This window comes from Acanthopagrus latus, chromosome 4, assembly GCF_904848185.1.
Source record: "Acanthopagrus latus isolate v.2019 chromosome 4, fAcaLat1.1, whole genome shotgun sequence".
NCBI classification, from domain to species: Eukaryota; Metazoa; Chordata; class Actinopteri; order Spariformes; family Sparidae; genus Acanthopagrus; species Acanthopagrus latus.
In genome coordinates, this window is record NC_051042.1 from 34,527,747 (window position 1) to 34,546,602 (window position 18,856).

Genomic DNA, 18,856 nt, shown 5'->3' on the forward strand with positions numbered 1-18,856 from the left:
TGTGTGGGAGCAGGGACGCACCTGAAACCTGCAGGTCCGGAAGCCTGCAGGACCAGGACCGGTTGTGACGTTTCACACTTGTATTTCTGTGAACTCAGACATCAAAAATCAACTTTCTGTAAGACACAAATAAAAACACAGGAAACCAAAGAAGATTAAAGTTGTATTGTTTCAGCTTCAGGGTTTCGTCACTTTCTGCAAACTCCAAACAAAAAAGTGCTTTATTTCAATATACAACGAATCTGTAGCCGAGAATGCAACACGCTCCAGACCTGAAGAGCTGAACATCATCACACTACGACTGCTTCGTCTCATTAAAGCTTCTGGAGGAAACTACCTGCAAGTTGATTGGACTACGGCTACACACAAATCAAAACATGTTCAGATCCGCCAGAGTTGTAAAAGCCGGAACATATTCACACCTTTCAGATGGATGGCATCAGAGAACAAGACCCACCTGATGTTTCTGTCATGTTCCGGCTCCTAAAGCGACCACAAGATGTCAGCCTTTCACTATTTCTAAGCACAGGGCTGAAGAAATGTTCTAACTCTTCCTACCTACAGGCTCTACAGTACTGTACATTTCTACACACGACGTTAACAAAATCTGACACTTCTAAATCCAGATCGTCGTCTGCAAGACTGCAAAACAAAACCGCTCGAGGAGCTCGACGGAAACGCAGCAAATATTCCAGTTGTTGAGGAGAAACGAGCACAGAGCGGCTGTTAGGTGACCCGGATGCTCTCAAAGACGATAAAACAATAAATTACTGAGCTAGAAAAACCACATAAGTAAAATGAGCTCAATAGGTTTCAATGTGTACAATCATACCAGTGAGCCAGCTCACCACGTCAGAGGTTTGGAGTTCAGTCCAACACCTGCAGGTTCTGTCTTTTTGTCCAGATGTTGTCAAACGACCTCACTTCCTGTGTTAGGGTTACGTCCACAGAAGAACTGGAGCTGATCCAAATAAGGCATCGAGACATTGGTACAAAAAATAAAACTGTAACTCTGCTAGCAAACATTTTACAAAGGCTGACGGAGCAACATGTCGTTCTCTGTTCGACGAAACGTTACAAAACTACAAAACAAGGTTGATTTTATTGTAAAGGGTGATGCCTCGGATGTCCATTAAATCGATTTCTCAGGTATCTCAGACTGTTTAGGCCAAACAGGACACAGTGTGGCTGTGATGTCGAGCCCTGCACGCCGTGTCTCACGCAGGTTCCCTCAAAATATGGGAAACAAGCACAATTTATCAAAATGCAAACAACATGCCTCGTGCACGAGCTGTGAGGGCAGAGAGTGACTGAGCGGCAGACGTGGTGGTGTCGGGGAAGCCTTCCTCTGCTCTCATCCTGCTTTCATCCACATTTGTAAATTCTCTGCAAATTAAACCCACATTTATTATTTTGCATTTCACTTCTATACATTTGGGGGATTCGTGAGAAGTGGGTTAAAAACAAAAACAGCCAAATGTAAGTCTGCGGTTTGGGTCATTAGATCCAGAAGCTGCTGTTCAGGTTGTTCAGGACCATCTGCCTCACATGAAAACGTGTTTAAAAATCTAAAGGAGGAACTTTAACTAAACTTTTTAAGTTAACAAAATGAACACTGCGTCCTGAAACGTTTAAAGCAATTATTGCTTCACACTGATAATCTGACTGATAAATTATACTGTCACGTCATCCGGTCACAGATGAAGAGGCCACAGAATCATTTCATGAAGTGTCTGTAGCCTGTGTTTCCTCTGAGGCTTCACTCAAGTCCTGGTTCTGGTTCCTGCTGGTGGTCAGAGCTGAGGCCTGCTCCAGCAGCTGGACCAGGTACCGGTCCTCTGCCCTCTCAGCCGCAGACAGACTCTCAGACTGAGCAAGGCCCGAGACCGGTGAGGTCGCCTGGGCTACGGGTGCCGAGACAGTCCGCGGGACCTTACAGGGGGACTGGTCGGTGATGACAGCTGAGCGAGTGGTCACGAAGGAGTCGTCTGTGGAGACCAGATCCGCGTCCTCCATCTCTGTCCCGTCATCTGGTGGTGAGGAGCGATCTGCTGCCTCCCCTGCTGGGGGCTGGTAAGGTGGAGGCCCCATCAGCGGGGAGCCGTCAGGTGTGAGCGGCGCCTGGCTGTGGATGATGATGGGGTCTGGGGAAGGCAGCGGGGCCTCTTCATCATCCACAGTGTCCAGATCCCGGGGGTCCTTAGAGGGGCTCTGGTCCGGGGATATGGAGTCAGGCTGGTGGGAGATGATGTGGAGGCTCAGGCCTGCTCTGGGGAACCCGCTGGCCGAGGACGGCTTCCCTCTGCTGGGACTCAACGGCAGCTCCTGACCCAGAGGCTTCCGAGGCAACTCCTCAGGCTTCCCTGAGAACAGAGCAGGTGCACAGAGGATGTTGAGAAGACAAAGCACCGACCCCAACGGGACAAAACTCAGCTGAGTCAGACCCGAGGCCTCTCAGAGCTGTGTGCATGCAGCTGCGTACCTGGAGGAGGAAGGTCCAGCTTCATCTTCCTCAGCTCCGTCATGGAGGCCTGAAGCTGCTCGATGATCACGTCGTCGCTGTAGAAGAACGTCTGCGAGATCCGCTCCTGCAGGAACTCTCTGAGCTCCTCCAGAGACATCTTCAACAGACGCTCTGCGCACACACACACACACACACACACACACACACACACACACACACACACACACACACACACACACACACACTTCATCATGTTACTCTGGCAGCTGTTTCATAAGGGCTCTAAGCTAACCTGGCTTTAGTTTTATATTCACAGTACAAACACCAGAGTTGAACAGATCTTCTGATTTGACTTTCAAACAGAACAATAACTTTAATTTGTTGAATGATCCTTTAAGCCGTCATAAAAAAGGCTTCGACTGTGAATAATGTTCGGCTGCTCTTCGACCTTTACACTCTGGACAACTTTCAGAAATAACAACAGCTGAAAATCATCCGATACACTTGATTTCAGAACATCAGGGTGAAGCCGATGATGGAACCTGACTAAACAATGTGTTTGTGTTCGTGTGGTGTCTGTTGGTCTCCTCACTCTTGTGTATCTTCAGGATGGTGTACGACATGGCGGTGAGGAGCCGGTCTCCCTCCAGGATGAAAATGTCCCACAGGCGAAGGGTCAGCGTGAACGGCGTCTGCAGGAACACGAACACATCAGGTCACCATATCGCTGCCAGGCAGTCGGGTTTGTTTATGCTGGCGGTTTGACATATCTGCAGCTCTCCCCCTGGCCGGAGTCAGGAGGTTTGTTTGGTTCTTTCCCAGACCTCAGAGGCCCACGGGCCCCTCCGAGCCGAGCGACTCAGCAGGACGGAGAAGTGCTGACAGCGGCTGAATCCTGCCAGACCACCACCACAGGATTGTGGGCATGCATGGAGGAGACTAATAGCAGTTTAGCTTAACAGCTCTTAATGCTCTCTTCTAATGCAATGTCCCCGAGCTCGAATATCAGCAGCATGCTTTAATGCTGAAATCATCTAAAATCAACTGTAAAAAGGAAATCTGACACATTCCCTGGTAATTCTTGGAAATAACTTTCTGTTGTGTTTTTTTTAGGTTGTACTTCCCAGAAGTCATGTGTCACTCGGGCCAGTAAGGAGTCCTGTTGATAAAAAGTTCTGTAGACTGAGATCTGTTCTGTTCTGGACTGATAATGTTCATGGTTTGAGTCCACAAAACATTTCTGGAGCTTCACAGTAAAACAGTGTTGAAATGTGTTATTTACACCCTGTTTAAAGCTGAACTCACTGCAGCTGCTGAGCTGAAAGTGTTGGCATGCACCCCATCTGAAGTGGCTGCACGAGCTCGTCTTCACATCGAGGGTGTAAAAAACTCCTTTCAAATCACTTTGGCACCTGAAGTCCTTCCAGAGCCGGTAGTGACCATATTTAGACAAGAGGGTGGAGCTGAGGAGGATATCCTGAGCCGAGGACACGAGCTGGTGGCTGCGCCTGAAAGCATCCTCTGCTTCAGGGTCTGTTTTACTGTCAACAGGACCAGAATTTACTAAATGAAGACTTGAAACGAACAACTGAGACCACAAACTCATCAGGTGTCAGCTCATTTTCTAAGTCAGTGATGTAAAGCTAGTTATTCCTTCCTCTCTGGTTACTGAAGATTTAAAGTCTCTCGCTCTTCAAGGAGAACTCATCAGGAGTGAGGTGTTCAAGGACAGCTTCACCTTTTCTTATCTTAACACAGCAGGCGCTGAGACCAGAGCTGATGAAGTGATCAGATTTCATTTTAATCGAGCTGTAATTTCATTATTGTTCCCTGCAGATAAGGCCTGATGAGCTGCTTCTGCTTTAAATGTGATGGATTCAGGTTATAACCTGGAGGTGAGACACAGACGGAGGATCAGCAGGTTTCTCACCCTGTCAATGAAACACTGGAGGAACCACTTGGTGCTGTAGATCCCTGCAGACATCTGCTCTCTGTCCTGCAGAGAGACACAGAGAGACAATCAGCAAATAACAAACTGCCAGCCAATCACATTAAATGTCACAAATCTGAATTCTTGCAGCAGCGCCGTGACTTTGCCCTCAGTCTCTGTTCTGACACTGTTGTGTAACAGTGACCTCACCAGATGTTTCTTCAGTTTGGGGATGAGTTTGGAGATAATCTGATCATGATGTGCCTGGAATCGCTGAAGTTTGGGGAACCCGGGAACAAAAAATCCTTAAAGAAGAAGAAGAAGAAGAAGAGAGGGAGGCACTTTTTAATCCCTTTTAATACAAATCCAAATCTCTCTGGACAAGCAGCCTGTCAGCAGCTCCCTCGCCCTGAGAGGAAACTGACTTCAACATGTGTCGTGTTTTCTGAGCAGCGCTCCGTCTCACCGTGCATGCTGTGTTTCTGATTGGTCAGCAGCTGTGACAGCGCCCAGAAGGCGTCTTCCTCGTTCATGTACATCAGCAGCAGGGCGGCGATCTGACTCATCCCCTGGCAGTAGCTCACCTCCTGCAGGCGACGGGACAAAATGAAGGACAGTCACATGACGGGTTCAACGCAGCTGTGCTTCAACACGCTGCTGACAGGCCCGGCTGTGATCCAGCTCAGGACGAGTGACCGTCAGCTATCTCAGAGAAATAAAATGTGCACGAGTGAACATCACTGCTGGTCGGCAACAAAAGAGGCACTGTAGTAACCATGGAAACCTCTGTGATGTGTTGTGTCCCTGCAGCAGCACGTAGCACAGTGATGCTAATGTTAGCAACATTTTTGAAAGAAAGTTTGTCTCAGTTCAGTTCAGAAGTATAGATTCAATCATTTGTACAGACAAAAGACAGTTTTGTTTTTTTGCTGTAACATCTAAACAACAACTGGATGAATCGATATGAAATGTGGTTCAGATTTTCATGTTCATCATCCTGAACTGGTGAGAACAACAGCAACAACTAAACCTGATCCGGTCGGTACCCTACCCACCAGCCGCTCGGCTTGCTGAGCTAACAAGCTAACAACAGCCACCGTTAGCAGCAGTTAGCTGTTGTTCTTGTGTTTTGCTGCCCTCCATTTGTTTTGAATTGATAGATGACACATTCTTACATATTGCACCTTTAACCAGTTGTTGTGTTTTGAAAGTAGAGCAGAATGAAAACAGAGATTAAACATAAACGTTCACAGAAACCAGCAGACGCATTATTTCAAACAACATTACGTTATATTTCTAAGCAGTTGTTGTTCAGACTGTCGTTAACGAACTGCGCTGACGATGGTGGAGGATAAGATGTGTCATCGTATTCTGCAGCAGCATTTCAAGTTGTGTTTTTCTACACAACCTAACCTTTTTTCTTTAAAACAGGCGGACTTGAACCACAGTTTGAACCAGGACAACTGACATTAACTGAGGGTTTCATTTCTTGGTTCTCAGTCACATCTAAAATGATTTCTGGTTTCTTTCCAGCAGCTGTGGATCTGAAACTTTCCTGTGACAGTAAAGTCCTGCCTGCAGCTTCAGAGAGCTGACCAGGGATCAGATAAAAAGCACAGCGAACTGTGACAGCACAGAATGAACCGAAGCCTCGGCTCTGCTCAGGAAGAGAAAACTGCCATCGAGATGTTTATCAGTCAAATTGAGTTAAACTGGTATTTGAGGGTTTCATGTGATGAAGGAGAAGCAGCCACTTACTGTGTTGTAGACTGAATATGCAGAGAGGACGTGGAACAGAGACTGCTGCCTGCAGAGAGGAGAGGAGGAACATGAGGAGATGAAGAGGAGTTACACCACTTATAGACACAGTTATCAATGACACGGTTCACTATGTGTGCAGTGAATTATTACAGACATGGGAACTTATTTTAGTCAAAGGAGAGACGATAAATAAACTCTAGATCCTGCTCGATCACACACACCATGTCTGTGAGTTTAAAACATGATGCAGGAAGTCATTAAAGTCACAAGTGTTGTAAAGATGAAGTGAAATGTCGTCTTCTCGCTCAACACACGTCACAGATGCCAACATGGCCGCCGCCCCATCACAGAGAGAGAAGTGAGAAATGTTTGTGAGCTCGTTGGTTCACAGGAGCATCTTCAAAACTTTTAACTGTCCGAGTGTCTTCACAGTTTTATATTTCAACAGCTTTACAACAAACTGCAGGAGAAAAATGATCTTTAATAATGACCTTCACGAGATCACACACTGATTAATTATCAATACCTGACGACCGGCTGATATTTCTCTCTGTAGAGAGTTCAGTTTGCAACTATTAATCAAGTCTGACTGCAGCCATTTCTGCATCATGCCAACACAGTTCTACTCATGGAGACGATGTGCTGGAGGTTCTGGAGGTTCTGGAGGTTCTGGAGGTGTGCTGTGTGCTGAGGATACATTCTTTTAAAAAACTACGACAAAAACGTATTTATTTTTTGGGTGCATTCTGAAAACATCGAGAAAAACAGAGAATAAGTGAACGATGTCAGAAAGCGACTTCAGTTCAGATGGTGCTGCTTTCTACAGGAGGTCTCACTGTATAAACTGGACCGGGCTTTTAAATAAACCCATAAACAGAGAACAGAGAACATGGCTGTAGAACCCCGTCACGCCTCCGTCACTACAGAAAGGTTCCTTTCTGCAGGGCCGCTGAGCTCTTATTAAATATTGAAACGTTCTGCTGCCGCAGACTTTCCACTGTGGCTCTCCTGAACGGGCCTGCGGTCTATTAAACTGTCAGTGACATCACTCTGTGACCGGATCAGGTTCCGTCCAGAACACGGCCTGAATACCTCTCTCACACTCGGCACAAGTTCACACCGAGGTCTCAACATCACAGCCTCCACCACAGTTTGTGTTTCTAACCGGCACATGAAAACCTTCTGATTCTGAAGTGAATAACAACCAGAACCCGCGGACACCTGAGACCGGGTCGGGTTTCTGAACCTCCAGGAAAAGAATGCGAGTCCGAACATTTGGCTCTGACGTAAATTAATGACAGATGGAGAATTTGCCTGACGTGTTTGTTTGAACACTGAGAAACTTACTTGACTCCGAAGCGATCCATGAACATGATGTGGTTCCTGAAGGTTCTGTTGATGTCCAGGTCGATCTGTTTGATCTCAGACGAGTACCGCCGGGCCTGCTCCTTCATTTTCTGACCACAAAGGAGGAGTAGAGAGATTACCACCTGATTTCATTCAGACTTATAAGAAATCCTCCTCCACGCTGTGTTTACATCACGTCTCCTACATCTAATCTCTTCCTGCTTCTCTCTCACGTCTTGATGCTTGAAGAACATCGTCTCTGTTTTCACCTCATATTTTCCCTCGTTCTCCTTCTTGGACTTCTCCACGTCCAGCATCAGGGCCCAGGCGCGGCCTTTCAGCTGCAGGGGAATGCCCTTGTAGACCCGTTTCACCATCTAGACAGCGGCAGAGATAAACAGTGGGTGAACAAAGAGCCAGAAGGTTTAGAGAGCTGACGCTGTGGAGTGTGAGTCACCGGAAAAGTTGAACCGCCTACGGTTCGCCTACGACAGCGTTCACAGGAACAAAGCAAACGTTTCTCACATGTGAAACATATTCAGTGAACAGAGTGCAGCAGGTACCGAACGTGTGTCGGACCAAAGAAACTGTAAGATAAAAAGTAAAGCGGCTAAACACCTCCATCAACAGGTTGTTTTCACCTGCGTCTGTCTGTCTGTCAGCAGGATGACACAAAAACTACTCAACAGATTTCCAACCATCTCAGACGGAGGACGAGTCTCAGCCCAGAACACTTCATTAACTTCTGGTGCGGCTCAGATAAAAGACGGGTCCGGGAGTTTTATTTCTCACCGTCATGAACATGATGACAGAAACCAGGCTGGTCGCTGTGAGCGAGAACAATCTGATGGAAAATCTGTCCGATCTCAAGATGTTTTATTTGAGTGACTGGTTGAATTTCTTAAATCATTTTACAAATTCATTCATGTATTTTCCACAAAGTACTCATGTGATCATTTCTTTCCTGATCATTTATCTATCTATGATATTAATCACTTTGAGGCTCCTCATATTTCAGATCATCGTCAGCTGTTTCTGTGGCAGGAGACGAGGTTCTGACACCGGACTCAAACCCAAACCTCTGAGCTGAAACAGACGAAGAACATCTCTGCAGAGTTGTTGCTACAGGCGCGATAATAAAGAGTTCACATGAGAAACACGAGCAGAGCTCTGAGTGTTTGGGAGTGCAGGTCGGAGGACTGCTCGGTGTGGGTGGTGGTTTTCCCCTCCAATTATCTTCTAGTTGACTCATATTTTAGGGATTACGTAAAGTTCTGATCTGAGTTATTCAGAAAGAGTGAGCCAGTCGTGCAGGAATTCAGTGTGTCGCTGCAGGAACTCGACCCTGATTCATTCTGCGTGTCCTCACAGATACAAGTGTCAGCGCTCAAACAGACAGCAGTAATAGTAATAATAATAGTAATAATAAGCAGATCTGGTGTGTGGGCTGCTACTCACTCTGTCGCTGTTCTTGTATTTATCCCACTTCTTCACCATCTTCAGCCACTTCTCTGCTCGCTCGATCTCCAGCTGCTTCCTCTGTGAACCAGACAGAAGCTGGTGAACACACACACGGCTGGCAACAGGCTGCAGGAACGTTCTGCAGCCTGTGTGCAGCTTTCTCATCATTTCCATCTTTACCTTTTCCTCGTGTGCAGTCGGGGCCGGCAGCTCATCCTCGCTGGAGAACATGAATGAATGAAAAAACAGAACCATCAGGCTCAGAAACTGAGACTGACACACGAGTTCACCGACAGGAAGGACGCAAAGAAGAGACGGGAAATAAGAAAAGACGTACTGCATGAAGCCGAAGCGGTCGATGACTTTGTAGATACTGTAGTCGGCATCTTCCCAGGGATCGATCTCCACCCCGCCCTGCCTGCCCTGGAGACACACACACACACACGCACACACACACACACACACACGTACACACACACACACACACTTATTGATACAGATTCAAACTATCTAACTAGTTATTAGATTACCGGAGAACATGCAGCTGGAGGTTTGAAGCCTTGTTCAAGGGCACCTCAGCAGGGTTAATGACTACAAGACTTCAAATCTACAGCTCACCAGAAAACAACATCGTTCAAAAGGTAAATGCTCTTCATGCTCAGTACACGAGGCCATGACGGGAGACAAATACAGTCTTGATGTCACACTTTCTCGTTAAGATCGTCAAATACCATTTAGTTTTAAGTCAAACTGCTCAGTGAACAACATCCTCTCATACAATGAAGGGAACCAATCAGAGGCCCAGATGGGCGGGTCTCAGGAAGAACATCAGTTTGATCCATAAAAAGGCATGTTGGGATTTATTCTTTGATAGCATGAATCTCTTTTTTATTGCAAATCATGCAGTAGTTGTCAAAACATCTGGGCCCCTTCTGCACACTGAACACACGACACATGCTGCATGTACACACTGCTGCATACATGCACACACGCACACACACACACGTATGGCAGAAACAGGTTTCAGCACTAACAGCTTCAATAAGTCAAACTGTAGCAGCAGGTAACACTGACAGTCAAACTGTCCAACATGTGTTCAGAATCTGCATGAAGCAGCACAAAGTTCAGGAGCGATGTTTGTATCATGGAAAATCCATTTCAGCTACAATCTGGTCCCAGTGTTGACATAACAGAGAGGGAACTAATCCTCCGACAGCCTACCGGAGAGGCTTCTCCCTGGCTCTGAATAACAACACCGCTGTGTGGTTGGCTGCACGTCTGGAAAGCAGCCAGTCGGCCTCCTGCTCTCAGCGAGGGTCAGATTCTGCACACGGAAACCGTTCGGCTTCTTCGCTGTCGGGTCGGCTCTCCGAGCTCCAGAGTGATGTCAGCGCCATGAAAGTGAGAGGACTAAAAATACTTCCTCAGTGAGGGTGTCAGAGACACACACAGTGTTACAGAACCAGATCAGAGACACACACGGTGTTACAGAACCGGATCAGAGACACACACGGTGTTACAGAACCGGATCAGAGACACACATGGTGTTACAGAACCAGATCAGAGACACACACGGTGTTACAGAACCGGATCAGAGACACACACGGTGTTACAGAACCAGATCAGAGACACACACGGTGTTACAGAACCGGATCAGAGACACACACGGTGTTACAGAACCGGATCAGAGACACACACATAATTTCTCATGCTGATGTAGAACTACTGAATTCAAAGATCCGACTCACATGATTTGATTCACAGAATGACCAGTGAGACAAAAGAAGGGGAACAAAGAACATCACTGATACTGAATTAAACTTTCAGCTGTGTTTCAGATCAGTCTGGTTCTGTCTGGTTCTGTCGTAGCTGGGCCTAAATGCCTGATATAAGGTCTGTTAGGGCGATGTTGTATATATAGGTCAGGCTCTGAGTCAAATAAAGCATTCTGAGTTCAGAGGACAGTCGGCGATGAATCCAAGAAAAACTGAAGACAAGAGCAAAAGATCGGACACACAGCCAACATCAACACGGAGGTCATCGTTCACTGCTTTTGGTTTAAAGCCACGACACTCTGTCATTAAAATGAATCGAACACAGTGTTCCTTTAATTCATCTGTTCAACGTGAGATGATTTCCAGTGTCAACACTGTATCTGCAGGCCTGGTTGTCTGAAGGTTAGCGCTGCCTCTGAAACCAGCGTGAGAGACGTGAAGCTTCATGTGTCTGTGGAACAAACAGCTGATGGTTCTCCAGCTCTGCTCCTGCTCGCTGCACTCTGCTGTAAACCAGCATCCCCACACAGAAATCATAACGACCGGGACTCCAGCCAGCGCCCGGAGGTCGGTGTCAAGTCAATTGCTGCACAGTGTGTCACAGCTGTTGCTATGGCTAGACGGAGCAAACCCTCCACCACCACCATCGCCCCCACCCCTCTGCTCCGAGCTGCCGAGCTAAATTTAACCTCATCTCCCCCCATTCGACTCTGCATCAGCACTTTCACCACACGAGCATCCGGTGAAGTGGCTTGTTGCTCCGAGTGAGGATGCAAAGCGTCAGGCGGCTTCGAGGGGCTTTCACACTCGTCACGGCTTTTGTCCTGAATCGTGACAACATCTGTCTTTGTCATTGTCTTTATAATCTGATGCTGCTCAGCAGATTTAGACGAAACATCTGGGAATAATCTCAACACACAGCTGGTCTGATGATCTCTCAGCATGACAGGTGTCAGCAGACACAGAGTGAAGCCTCCTCACAAGCAAATCAATGAAGGATCTCTGAAAAAATAAATCAGCCGCTGCTGTCCTCTGGTACCAGCAGGGAAATCTACTTCACACTTGGCAGGTTTGTTCCTGAGGAAGCACACAGTTGAATTTAGTATAATTTGGACACACTAGGTGTTGATATGAAATCACTGATGACCACATGATCTCATGGGGAAGCAGACATAAACAGAACTGAGAATAGCGTGGTGCAACAACGTGCTTTAGAAAGTAAAAGCAAAAGCAGAAGGTTTAACGAGTCTGGATGAGAGCGAGGACGCCGTCAACACTGGTTTCATGTTCTTGAGCAAGAAGCAGCGGTGAGATTTGAAGTTATTGTTGACAGTAGCATGTTAGCTAACGTTAGCCTCGAGCGCTGGAAGGTTTAGCGTTGCATGGCAGCACCGTCAGCTGCTCCTGGAGGCCTCTCTCATTAAGTTGTTGTGGGCCGGCTCGGACAGTACCGACGTAATCATCCAGATTTCAAATATCAAACATGTCTGATATTATCGGGTCGGCCCGGTGAGTCTGTGAGCTGCTCAGGAGGCTTCAGACTGGATCTGTAACCCTCTTACATCACCAGATCATCTGAGCCAAGCAGCATGTTTTCACAGGCACCGCACGAGTTATCATCACTTACTGATCGTCACTAGCTCGAGACTAAAACTGGAAACAGAGGCAGATTTCCTCATTGTTTTCAGTTCTGTCAGTTTAAATATTCTCATGTCGGGTTTTAAATGTTAGTTTCAGTTTCAGTCGGATTTCATAAATCTGGTCATCATTCTCCAATCACACGAAACCACTCGCTCAAACGTGTTATTACACAACGTGTTATTAATGCTCTGTGGCAGCACACTCACATCCACCCACACACACGCAGAGATGCACCACACACAAAACACACAACACACATTTGCGTTCACACTCTCGTCCTCCTCAGTGTGTCTGTTGGTTTCTTTTACCACAAAATCAACCACGTGTGAACTCTCCATCCTACAGAAAATCACACAACACGGGAGAGGATGTGACTACACAAAAATCATCCTGTGGTACTGACGATGACGATGACGATGATGAATGTTTTCACTTTACAAAATGCTGATAACAAAGGATAACTAGAGCAGGGAGGAGGATAAGACTTTGCTACACCTCGATTCTGGATCAGTGTTTTAACAGAATGAATCAGAAAACAACAAACTCACCGTAGCATATTTCAAGATGATATCAGCACGTTCCTCTGCTATTATAGTCTCAATGTCTTTCTTCATGTCAATATCTGTAGAAAGAGTAAAATAAAGAACTGTGAGCCGGAGAACAACAACAACAACAGCAGCTCGAGATGAGTCAGAAGAAAAACGAGCACAGCTGATCGATGTGGGCGCAGTTGGCACCTGAACCAACAGGATGAGCCGTGAATCCGAAGCACATCTCTGTGTGTAATGACTTCATCACTCAGAAGAAACGAAGCGCTCAGCTGTTGGTTACATGATGTGTGTTTAACATTTACCGAAAATGCAGAAGAGAAACATGATTTTAAGGAACAGGTGAAGTTTCAGAGTCCACAAAACATTTCTGGAGCATCACAACGAAACACGTCGACGAAGTCAACTGTAGCTGTGAGCACTTCCTGTTGGCAGTGTGCTCGTGTATGTACAGACGGACATCACTGGATTAGTTTGACACTGAGGAGTGGAGATTTGTTTTAAAATGGAAAAAACAACCAGAGAAACCTGAGACGGCTCCGTACAGCTCGTCTGCTGCGATCAGTCTCTGGATGCATCAAGATCCAGAAATGTTCTGTGAACTCAGAAACTGAGGAGATAAAGACCAGATTTATCCTCTGAACTGTTCCAACACTTTTCAAAAAATGAAAAGGATGAAACCAAAACATTAATTCTGTCAACAGAAGCGCTGAGTGATGAGTTTGATCTCCACGAGGTCGAACGATTTGAGACGTGGTCATCGAGCCGGATCTCCAGAACCGGGTCATGAGTGAGCAGAGTCCTGCAGGTTTGACAGCCAGAGATGGGCAACATGAGAGAGCTGGACTGAGTCTGCTGCAGGCTGCAGTAATATAAACCTCATGGGAACGATCAACCTGACAGCGTCGGTGTTCCTGAAGCCTCCACCTCCACCCAGCCTGCTGCACGATACCTGGAACACCAACAGATCCTCCTGGTGTGAGTCACTCTTCTGGTTAACTATTACAAAACTAATCCCACAATTCACTGAGACATTCAATATCATCCGGTACAGTTCGTATCATGGTTCATGATGTCAAAACAAGGATCGAGGATACTTTTGTCTCTTTTACAAAGATGCACAAACCCCAGCGGGAGCCGGAGGGGTGCTGCTAAATCATCCCCAAACAAAGCAAAGAGGGTTTAAATCCCTCGTCTACGACGGGACCCAGGGTGATAATCCAGACACGCAGGACACGCAAACCATCTGGATTAGGAATATCTGCAAAGCGGGATTATGCAGTGAAAGCCTGATATTCCCAAAGCAGGAACAAAGAGGAACAAAGAGCTCTGAGGACTGAAGACGAGCGACGGCTTCACTCTGGATCTGTGGCTGAGATTCAAAACAAACCCATCATCAAACCACAGCTGATCTGAGTCCTGATCTCTGTCCCACTGAACCATATCAGCTGTGAGGTTTGACAGACGGCGCAGTGCCATGACGACATCATTTTCAACATATTTTACATTTCGATGATACTTTGTCGAATCGTGCAGCTCCAGAGAGAACGAGACATACAAGGCCACATTTGCAAAGTGAGTCAGAGGTTTGGTTTAGCAGCAGCAGTGAGCGAGCTCTCCAGCCTGTCCTGCAAACGTGACGTATGTTCAGCTGCTGAAGCCTTCAGTCAGCAGTCAGTGGACGTCCGTCACGGTGAGATCCAGGAGGAAACACTTCTGTCCTGACTCTCAGCTCGTGTTAAACGGGGGCCAGTTCATCGTGTTTTGTCCCAGTTTGTGCGTCTGAATGTGGGTTAACCTGGCTGAATAATTCAGTCAGGTGGAGGATGGTCGATGGTCAGTGACACAGATACAGTGTAGAAGCTTCAGTCTGCTGCTGGGAGCCTGATTATTATCTGTTACATGATTATTTTCATTATTGATTAAAGTCTTCGGGTGTCTTGTTTTGTCCGGCCAACAGTTGAAACCAACAAATACAATCTCTGGAAACAGAATGATGTTGCTGGTGAAACAACTTTAAATCTTTGAACTGTCAGAGTCCTGATCTGTAGACAAAGTCAAACTCTTTAGCAGCTCTGGTTTGGATTTAAAGTGCATATTTTCATCCAGACCACATTAAAAAGTTGAAGTCACATTGAACTTTTCACTGCCGACACTTCTGTCGTAGAGAATCTGCTCGGGTTCAAAGTCAGCGAACAACAACAGATCTCCAGTTCTTCAACATCCTTTGACTGTGACCGACCCGAACATGAGTTCATCTCGAGTTCATCTGGAGACAGCAACCAATCATCTTTCAACATGCACAACAACAACAACAACAACAACAACAACAACAACAGCTGGACTGTGAAAGTGAAGTGATCAGTAGATAACTGGACCTCTGCTGGGCAGAATCTCCACATATCAGATGTTTTTTCTGCCATATTTCTTTGTTTTTCAGTCGTCTCCCTCTTGGAGCAACAAACCCTGAAGGTTTTTTTACTGGTTTTGTCCCGTCATGGTCTAAAGAAGCTCCTGTTCTCTTCACTCTCTCTGTAAACATCAGGGTCAGAACCCCTTCGGGTCACTGTAACCCCTCAGACATTTGGATCTTGAGACTTGAGACACTCGCTGGATTTCAGTTCTGCCTCAGAGTTTCCGATCAGCTGCGGCGCTGCAGAGGTTCGTGTAAAAAGGTTAAAGCTTACAGAAGCTTTAAATATGAGCTGTCGTCTGAAGCATATGGCAGCGGCTGCATGTGGTCAGCGCACTAAATCACAGACGAGCGCTGGCTGGACTCCCAGTAAGAAGGGTGGAGGCCCAAACTGGGGGGAGAGCAGAGAGACTGGACGGCAGCTCTGAACTCCACCTGACTGTCCTGAACACACAGAAACTAAAAGTCTCTAAACCCGAAGAGGAGACAGAAGTCTGACGTGGTGGAGTCCAGTCGGAGGAGAGACGGTCAGAGAGGGAAGGGAAGAAAAGTAGATCAGAGAATAAAGAACCAGCTCTGTTACTCCTTCGTTACCAAATGTGTTATGGTTCTAGAACTGGTTCTGTTCAGTATCAGAACCATGGTGCTAGCTAAAGAACCAGACTGTAATCCAGGATGCATCGTCGACACAGGCTGATGGATGTTAAAGGTTGCTGCATGCCGGCGGCTCACATCCATCAGCTGCAGGCTTTTGTTCTGTTAGTACAGATTCAAGTTTTAATCTGAAAAACAAGAGTGGACCAAATGTTGACGATCAGAAGACGTAGATGTCGTCTCCAACGTCTCTTTCCAGTCTGTAGAAGATGAGACGCCCACTGATGAAGCTGTGAACCCTCCTCTAGTTTACTTTTTGCTGAAATGCTGCAAATGAGTTTTAAACTTGATGCACAGACTCTAGATATCATCTCCATGTGGTCGGAAAGGGTTTTATCATGTTTGAAAATTTCCTGTGGTAAGAAAATGACGGTTATCATAACGTACATCTGTTTATCCAAGATATTTAATTCTATTTTCATGTTGTTAGTAAAGATACAGGTAGAATCTGCCCCGTCAGCAGGATGTCATGTCAGCAGCTAACATTTCTTCAAACCGTGGATATGACCGAGGCTGACGTGTTGCATGATCAGAGCCAACATGGCTGCCAGACGGATGAACCTGCGAATTTTTTCATCCTTTGTTGACCCGACAGAACCGGATATCTGATGAGGGAGAGTTGGACATCTCCATCTGTGGACGTGGAAATCAAACCTCGATGTTTTCTCACCCTGACTGAGTGTTTTTGTGACACTCAACTTCAGAATTTATCATTTTTAACATTTTGCTAATTATTGGAATCAGTGTTTTCTTGTTTACTGACAGACAGGTGAAGGTTTCCTCTGATGCAGCGTGTCATCTGCAAAGTAACTAAAGTTCCAAGATGCAAGATACAGAAAAAAAACTTGAGTAAATGTACTTAGTTACACTGTAATGATTGCGATTCTAATGTTATCATTATTGATCAGTGAGGGATTGATCAGTTCAGTTACATGATGATTTATTCTGGTGATTAAAAAAAAATGCTTTTGTTTTTGTCTAGAAATGGTTGGCTGATGCTTTTATTTTGTTAACTCCAGAGCATCTTTAACAGCCACGTTGTGCTTTTATTTACACTGAGCTCGTCATCATCACCTTCATCCTCATCATCACCTTCATCTTCATCAGCAGCAGCTCTTATACATGCAGTTTCAGATGTTAAATAAAGGAACTCGAGTGTGTTTTCTGGAGCTGTGAGCTCCCAGCAGGCCTGAACGCCGCTGCTGCCTTCACGCTCCGCTCCTGAGGGGACCCGTAGAGCCTGGAGGTGATGGCTGGAGGATGCTGGTCCCGGTGCGCTGACCGTACAGACCCATCTGACCCAGCTCTGGACCTCTCTGACGCTCACACCGTCCTTTATTCTGCCGGTAAACGAACCCGCAGCCTCCCGCAGGATGAGCCGTGACGCCGGGACGCGAGACGGTGCCGCAGCGTCACGCGAGAGCTTTTTATCCTAATGAGAATAACAAACAAAAGACGGAACCAGGACGAGATAAAGAGAAGAATCCGGGTCGTTACCGTGTCTGTCGGCTGGACCTCTGCGCTATCCGTGCAGGAGCGCGGCTCCGGCTCCTCTGGGCATGCTCCGGTGAAAGTGCCGCTCCAGCAGAACAAACCACCGGGCTGACAACAAAAGCCTCCCTCCGTCAATCCATAGGTTAACCATCAGACAGCGCGCGCACACACATACACACACGCACACACACGCACACAGGATGCAGCAGACGGGGGGACGGAGCAGCTCCTGGTCCGGGATCCGAGCAGCGGCGGCGGAGGCGCACTGAGCAGGCGCCGCAGCGTGGCAGCAGTCAGCCGGGAGGGAGCGGAGAGACCCGGCCTTAAAGAGACAGGACGGACACACACACACACACACACACACACACACACACACACACACACACACACACACACACTCTCTCTCTCTCTCTCTCTTCTGCCTCCATCTGCTGGACAGACGCGGGACAGAGCTGAGCAGTAAAATGTATTTTATCAGATACACTAAATTAAAAACAGGTTTTCTGGCTCTGATGCAGGATGAAGAAGAATCACAGTCATTTTTATTATGCTACGTTTTCACAGACGAGGCGCAAAACAACAGATTATAATAAACATAATTCTGAGATATAATAAAACATATAAATACACAATAACGCCAAAATGGACAAAAATATAAATTAAGTCACTAATAAAATAAATAACAAGAAGCTACAAGATTGTGACTGAAAAACACAAAAATTATAATAATAAAAAAATAATAATAAAACGAAATTTACATTTTTCAGTGTCGCACCGAAGAAGTAACACTGACTATTAAAACAGCGACATTATTTCATTTTATTTAGATATTTATTTACTCATCGTTCTGTTGATCAGCTTTGGAAGAAAACACAGATCAGGCAGAAGGAGAATGTAACATTTACTCAGCGCTGCACTGAAGTACAAATACTTTATTACATATTCTGTCGTTCATATTTCCACTCCAGCACATTTTTTGGAGGCAAAACCTTTAACTGAGCTACATTTAGTTGATAACTTTAGTTACTAGTTACTTTACAGATTACATGCTGCATCAGAGGCAAAGTAGAACATCTTCAAAGTATTTTATTCAAATTAAAAAAAAAATATTAACAGAAAAACGCTGAATACTGGATCTAAAATCCGCCACGTCGATGAGTCAACCCCCAGTGTACCAGATATATAAATATATATATTTATATACTCACGTGGAAACAGATTTACTTTTACTTGAACTTTGCCAAAATGATATTTTAACTTGATATCTTTACTGTTACACGAGTACGACTTTAGGATACTCTAAACAAAACTGAAATCATGTTAAACTTTAAATTTCTCTCAACTTTTTATTTTTCCTTCTGAACTATT

General features: G+C 46.0%; 1 protein-coding gene across 1 annotated transcript; it reads right to left on the bottom strand.

The window, feature by feature from the left end:
• Positions 1-150: 150 nt before the first annotated feature.
• Positions 151-17,801, bottom strand: LOC119018208 (USP6 N-terminal-like protein). The gene is made up of 14 exons (XM_037095718.1): positions 17,492-17,801; positions 12,928-13,001; positions 9,301-9,386; positions 9,144-9,183; positions 8,961-9,041; positions 7,772-7,879; positions 7,503-7,612; positions 6,153-6,201; positions 4,861-4,981; positions 4,605-4,699; positions 4,395-4,460; positions 3,057-3,156; positions 2,483-2,635; positions 151-2,363 (listed from the first exon to the last, which is right to left on the bottom strand). Exons 2-14 carry the CDS (start codon positions 12,991-12,993, stop codon positions 1,723-1,725), a joined length of 1,716 nt encoding a protein of 571 aa, XP_036951613.1. The 5' UTR covers positions 12,994-13,001; positions 17,492-17,801; the 3' UTR covers positions 151-1,722.
• Between the last annotated feature and the right edge of the window lie 1,055 nt (positions 17,802-18,856).